Raw genomic sequence first — 7136 nt, 5'->3', positions numbered from 1 at the left:
TTTTTTGCGGTATGCGGGCCTCTCACTGTTGTGGCCTCTCCCGTTGCGGAGCACAGGCTCCGGACGCGCAGGCTCAGCGGCCATGGCTCACGGGCCCAGCCGCTCCGCGGCATGTGGGATCTTCCCGGACCGGGGCACAAACCCGCATCCCCTGCATCTGCAGGCGGACTCTCAACCACTGCGCCACCAGAGAATCCCTATACCCGCTTTTAATGGATTTGGTCATCTGCTTCCAACCCGTGGCAGATCGAAAGGTAGAAGTGGCAGGGAGGAGCATGCTTTCTCTAGCAGACACTCACGCAGGAGCAGGTAGTGGCTGTCAGGAGCAGAGCAGGGGCAGTGAATCTCCAGAACAGACCTGGGACTTCCAGATGCACCACGGTCTGGCCCCTTTTGTAACAGAAGCATGCCCTGGGAGCCTCTGAGGGGACTGCTCCTTTACAGGCTGTAGCACTTGCCCTGGAGAGGTAGTTACACGTGTGCCATGTGTTCTGTTTAAGAAGGCAAAGGAGTGTGCAATAATTTTAGAACCTTTTACTCTAAACACACCAGTTACATTATAAAATAGGTGGTGGGTTGGGGCCTGGTCCTTCGAGAAGGTGGCACCTTAGCCATCAGTCCACATCGGATTATCAACACAAGAAAGGCAAAGGAAGGGCATACTAACTAGATATATACGTTTTTTAAAATTAAAAATGTAGTATGTACTTTTGTTGTATGAACAAAGCACAAAGCCACTTTCCACTTCATTCGTAAAGGAGGCAGCCGCCGTGTTTGATTTTGTTTTTACTAATTGACAAGTACGTGTGCCCTCGCATGGAGAGTCACACGCAGAAGTGCAGAGCTCATGTCTTCAGAGCAGGGTTTTCTTTGCCTCTCGGAGAAATAGAGTTCATATCTCGGTGAGAGTGTGTCTATTTCTGGAGTCAGATGGATTAAAGGACCCACATGATAGTGGCCTGTTAGCTTTTCTGATGTTCAAAGTGAGTATCTGTGGCTTATCCCCTGTTAAGAGCAGAAAGTACTTCTCTCATCCTTCTCACGGAGCTCAGACCCCGAGAGTCGTGATTCAGGTTGACGTCTAGGCCTGTTTTTTTTTCCACAAAGGTTCATCCATTTATTTACGTCATCCTACAGTGTGCAGTCATGGACAGAGAAGGGACGTAGGGGTGAGATTTGCATCCTGGTTCTGCCTCTTACTGGTGACCTTGAACCACTTACTTCGCTTCTCTGAGTCTTCCTTGCTTCATCTGCAAGATTGGGATACCATTCCCTGCCTTACAGGAATTTTGTTTGGAGTAAAATGTTACGTGGAAGTTAACAGATGCAATCCCTGACCCCTCTTAAGTGCTTAATTAAGCGGGGCGGCGGGGGTGTATGTCATTTAAAGTACAATTTAAAAAACAATGCTCTCATAAAATTTCCCCACTATACCCTGTGATTCTGCCTTTTGAATAATTAATAACAATCCTTTAAAAGCCTGTTCCTTTACTGTCTCTCCTGTTGGACTGTCAGCTCCACTCAGGCAAGTAAATGCCTTGTTTTTTCTTACCGTGCACTTTTTGCACTTATTTTTCCTGCTTCCCGAACTTCTGTTGGATTGAGTGATGGAGCTTTCTTTATTTTGCCCCTCCCCTGCAGCCATTAGTTGTAATTCACATACTTTTAAGAAGTTTTCCTTAAGCTATATACACGTAGCGGAGCCTAAACGTGATCATGACCCTTTGCACCACTCCCAGACACATAACCTCGGCACGCCCTAACTCTCGTCATCTAACCCAATATTATTGCCTAAGGCTATAGTTCTACCTTGTGCAAAACCCCAGCTTCCAATTAGCCATTATCAGTATGATGATTTTTACAGTCAATTCTTCTTTTTTTTTTGTTTTGTTTTGTTTTGTTTTGTTTTGTTTGCGATACACGGGCCTCTCCCTGTGGTGGCCTCTTGCGTTGCGGAGCACAGGCTCCAGATGCGCAGGCTCAGCGGCCATGGCTCACGGGCCCAGCCACTCCGCCGCATGTGGGATCTTCCCGGACCGGGGCACGAACCCGCAGGGGACTCTCGACCACTGCGCCACCAGGGAAGCCCTCCAGTCAATTCTTATATTGATTTACTGACACATTCTCCACTTTCTGTGCCGGTTGCTGTTCCTTACATGTCAGTTTTTCTTTCTGAACATGGTTTTCTTCTTCTTGAAGTGCATCCTTTCTTAGTTCTTTCAGTGAGGGCCTAAGGGTGGCAGACATTCTTTTAACTGAAAACGCCTACTCTTTACCCTTGCCTTTGAATGATGGTTTAGCTGGATACAGAATACGTGTTTAATGGTTATTTTCCTCAGCACCTGGAAAACGTTACGGGTCTGTTGCCAAAGCCCACTTCCTACGTGCCACCTATGAGCCCCGTGAGCATTTTAGTGGGTTTAGGGTAAGGAAGAGTGTAATTAAACCGGGCCTTCTAATGCTGGCTAACATACCTCGCCTGGGCTGTGCACAGGAGTATTTTCCCACCCCTCAGAAAGGGCTAAACAAGCGAATGCTGGAGGAAGATCTGCAGAGATTTACCAGAGCTTAGATGGCTCCACGCCAGGCTTCCGAGTCTGCAGCCAGTGACCCCACTGGCACCTCCTTAGCGCTCTGTGCTGCTTCCGGGATGGTGCAGGGTGTCTGGTTTGGCGTTTCCTTGCTTGGTCTGGACGTGGCGTGTGTTCAGGGGAGGCTCCCTGCGCAGGCCGAGTAGACTGACTGGCCTCTGCGCCCAGGGGATGGCATAGGTCTGAAGGCCCCCGGCTTACAAATGGACACTCACCCCCGCAAATCCGTCTCTGCCCCACAGATCATGAAGGAGGTGCGGCGTGCGCTCTGCAACGCGGCCACGGACGACAGCAAACTGCTGCTGCTTAGCGCCGTGGGCAGCGTGTTCTGCAGTGGCCTGGATTACTCCTACCTAATTGGCCGGTTGTCCAGTGACCGGAGGAAGGAGAGCACCCGGATTGCAGAGGCCATCAGGTGAGCCCTGCTCATGTTCAAACACTTGGGGACCTGCCTCGGGCTGCCACGTTTACCACTGAAAAATACAGGCTGCTCAGGGACTTCCCTGGCGGTCCAGTGGTTAAGACTCCACGCTTCCATGGCTGGGGGCACGGGTTCCATCCCTACTTGGGGAACTAAGATCCCGCATGCTGTGCGGTGCAGCCAAAAAAATTAATGATAATAAAAAAAAATACAGACTGCTCAGTTAAATTTGAATTTCAAACAATGAAACATTTTCTAAAGCATAGGTATATCCCAACCCATGCAGTACGTGGGATATACATATACTAAAAAAATTATTTGATGTTTATCTGAAATTCAGATTCTAATTGGGCATCCAGTGTTTTCCTGCCAAAATTAGGAATGCTTTTACACTCTAGGTTATATCCCACTTTATTCTTTTGATCAAAAAGAGATTTTATTTCTTCATATTAAGCCCAGTGTCTGGTAATACCCAAGTATTATACACACTACTCCCACCCTCTGCCTGATGGTGAAATCTTTGTTTTTCTGGAGGTCCCTGTGTCCTGGAGCTGACATGGCTCAGCCCTGGGGAGAAGGATGGATGTGGGGAGCTGTGTATATGCAGATCCAGTGGGGTGGGGAATGTTCCCCCACTGTCTTATTGCCTTTGGGGCAAAAAGTGGGATCCTCGGGGTGACAGCCAATCCCAAAGATCAGTATCTCCTCTGGGACACTGAAGGGTAGTTATTTCCCCATTCTTTATGCATTTGTCAAAAGCAAGTGATCATGATTTCCAGCAAGGGTGTCACGGGTCCTCCATCCTGGGAAGGGCACATATGCCCACTGCTGCATCTTTTGTGGTCCTCAGACAAGCCACGGTTCAGGGATGCCTCCTGGTCCCTTGAAAAGGAGCAGTTACTCTGCGTGGAGTCATGGAGCCTCCGGCCGCATGTTAGAGATTTTCTGTGGCCTCCAGTCTCACTGGGCTCTGGCAGCGTCTCCTGGAAGCTGATTCCCACAGGCAAGGGAGGCTTCCAGGGGATGCAGAGCCTCCAAGAGGTGACACAGGGACGCCTGCATATGTGGGGTTCAGAGTCCCTCTTTAGGGAGAAGCATCCCCTAGAATCTCTGCTCTAAAACCCCTGTGCACTTCCCGTGGCAGAATTCTTGCTGGAAGAGACGTGGGCTACCTGAAGGCAGTTATTAGAAAAGGCGTCGTGGTTTCAGGCTGCTCTTGGGCTGCCCACATGCAGATAGCCCAGCCGTGTACACGGAGGTTTGTTCTTTACTCCACTCGGCTGTGTCCTTTCACAGGCACTTTGTCACATAGTGAGGGGACCAGCAGGGTCCCCCGTAAGCGTCCCTCCTCATTTATGGGACTCTCAGAGATGGGGCGCCTACCTCTGTGGCCTGAGCAAAGTCGTGGCTGTAGCCTTCACCTGGTTTACGAGTTTCACTGGTGGCATTAGCTGCAGTCCCAAACTGGAGGAGATGCTGAACGCATGACCTCATCTCTGGAGAAACGCAGCCAGTGGAGCTCAGACAGTTGCCATTTCCTCAGGAAGGAGAGTTTCTCTTAGGCAGAGCAAAGGGAAAGGCGGCAGGGGAAGCGGAGTTTCCTAGTTCGTGGGCTGGCAGGGACCCAGGGAGATGGAGTGGGGGTGTCCCCTGGGCCACCAGTTCTCAGCCCAGTGAGCTTTTCCAAAACCCAGCTGCTCGGCTGTCCCTCCAGGAGCTTCTGAGTTAATGTGTGTGAGGTGGGGGTTTTAAAGTTCCCTCGGTGTTTCTAATATGAAGACAGGGTTGAGGACCCCTGCCCCGTACCAACCAAGAGGCTTCTGCACCTTGACTGAGCGCACCAGAAGTTTCAGGAACACAGTGCAGAGAAGCCTTCCCCAAAGACTGTCCTGTAGCTTTCCAGAGCAGCATCGTGAGCGAGGGGCTCTGTCAGTAAATGAGTTCTGTCCCCATTCCTTCGGATTTTCCAGTTAACGTATTTACTGTCTGAGCAGTCTCTTGTGAAAGAACTTCGTTCACAATCTGGCACGGCTGAGACATATTTTGGCCACAGGACCTTATCGCCTGCGGGCATCCCTTGCAATTCTCCCGGCACACGCACGCTGTCGGCTGGGCCATGCAGCCACAGTACCCCCAGCGGTGCTCCCTTCCCTTCCTCAAAGTTTCGTAAAGAAAACATGCGTGCACATGGCCCGGGAAGCTGCGTTCCCTCTGCAGATGTTCGCTGAATGGACTGGCAGATGTGGGAAGAGCTCAGATGACTCATTCCGAAGACGTCTCTATCCAGGATCCAAGCAAAGCTGTCCGCCCAATCCTGGATGAGAGGCTGCCCTCACCCGAACTCCTCACAGGGGATGTGGTGGCCTGCTGGCGGGCTGCTGGGACAAAGAGGAATCAGATAACTTGTGTGCAATACTTGACCCGTGCTTGGCCCGAATGAGTACTTAGAATAAGTGTAAAGAATTATTTTCATTGTTACTCCTGTTACTTCCAGCCGCAAATTCTAGCTAAGGCTGGGTCTGACTATGGAGTGGGCTTCTGGGGGCGGCCCAGGATGGTTGTCACCGTGTGTACCTGGTGCTCACAGGCCCCGTCCCGGCTGCCTTGGCTCTGAACTTTGGCAGTGGGAGGACTGCACTGTATGGCTCTGGTTAAAGGGACTGGATAGCGGGGTCACAGGTGCCAAGTGCTCCAGGTGAAATCCAGACATACCCGTGTGCAGAATTTTGCTGAGTCTCCTTCAGGCCAGGTGAGCAGATTACAGACCACGGAGAATGGAGTGAAAGCTGTGTCCACCCTCCGTAGCCGATGCGCCAACCGTGATAACAGGGGCCTGTGTGCCAGGCAGTGTGCTGGCGCCTCTGGTGGACCATCACATTTAATTCTTGTGGACACCCCCACTGGCTTTCCCATTTTCCAGGAAGTAAAATGAGGCTCCAGAGACTGGGTAACTTGTCCGAGGTCTCCCCACTAGTGAGGGGCGGTGTTGAGACTTGACCCCAAGTCTTTCAGACCCCGAAGTTCCTGCTCCTTCTGCCACATCAGCCTGTGGCAGAGGGAGAAGCGAGGGCTGGTGTCAGCCTGAGGGACTCTGACACGGGGGGAAGACGGCCAGCCACCTCCCCAGCGCAGCCCCGCCACGCAGACCAGCGTCAGCTATCTGAGCGGCAGTGTCTGTAATGCAATATCCTGTGTGTTGTCTGGCTCGCACATCCGGCGGGCCCTCGCGATAGAGATCTACTGCTTGAGGTGAGAGGAAAAGGATGGGGAGAGCGGTCTGTGCATCACATTTTTATATCAAGGAAATGAATTCATGAGGCTGCTGGACTGAAACAGGGGAGCTTGGGGGTGGAGGGTCGGAGCTGAGCACACCTGGGCCCCTTAGCCCTCCTCGGGGGTCCTTGGTGCCTCTGCACAGAGCTCAGGTTGGAAACGATAGCATGAAAGTCTCTGGGTCTGGAAGGGGAAGCTTCTGGAAAGTCATGAGAGCCCAGGTGAATGCTGGAAGAACTGTCGTGTGGATGGTGAAGCAGAGCAAATAGGAGCATCGGAGGGGCCCACATAAGGGCCTCGGCAGGGAGGCATCTTTATAGGGATGGACGCTCTTCATTGAGAATGTTCAACAGAGGGCAAGATGCATCCTCAGGAGGCTGTGGAGGGGATTCTGCACAAGTGGAAGATTGGGCTCCATGCCTCTTTTTTTTTTAAACATCTTTATTGGAGTATAATTGCTTTACAATGGTGTGTTAGTTTCTGCTTTATAACAAAGTGAATCAGTTATACACGTACATATGTTCCCATATTTCCTCCCTCTTTCATCTCCCTCGCACCCTCCCTATCCCACCCCTCCAGGCGGTCACAAAGCACCGAGCCGATATCCCTGTGCTATGCGGCTGCTTCCCACTAGCTAGCTATTTTACGTTTGGTAGTGTATATATGTCCATGCCTCTCTCTCACTTTGTCACAGCTTACCCTTCCCCCTCCTCGTGTCCTCAAGTCCATTCTCTAGTAGGTCTGTGTCTTTATTCCTGTCTTACCCCTAGGTTCTTCATGACATTTTTTTCCCTTAGATTCCATATATATGTGTTAGCATACGGTATTTGTCTCTCTCTTTCTGACTTACT

At 51.1% G+C, this 7136-nt stretch overlaps 1 protein-coding gene across 1 annotated transcript in view; it reads left to right on the top strand.

Annotated features, from left to right (window-relative positions):
- The window catches only part of CDYL2 (chromodomain Y like 2), a 59486-nt gene that overhangs the window by 37822 nt on the left and 14528 nt on the right, over positions 1-7136 (top strand). Inside the window, exon 3 of the mRNA XM_024735690.1 lies at positions 2834-3006. Within this exon, the coding sequence (XP_024591458.1) occupies positions 2834-3006 (173 nt within the window). The remainder of the gene's footprint in view (positions 1-2833; positions 3007-7136) is intronic.

The sequence above is a fragment of the Neophocaena asiaeorientalis genome, unplaced genomic scaffold (assembly GCF_003031525.2).
Source record: "Neophocaena asiaeorientalis asiaeorientalis breed wild unplaced genomic scaffold, Neophocaena_asiaeorientalis_V1.1 scaffold40, whole genome shotgun sequence".
Classification (NCBI taxonomy): Eukaryota; Metazoa; Chordata; class Mammalia; order Artiodactyla; family Phocoenidae; genus Neophocaena; species Neophocaena asiaeorientalis.
This window is presented reverse-complemented; position numbering and strand designations above follow the sequence as displayed.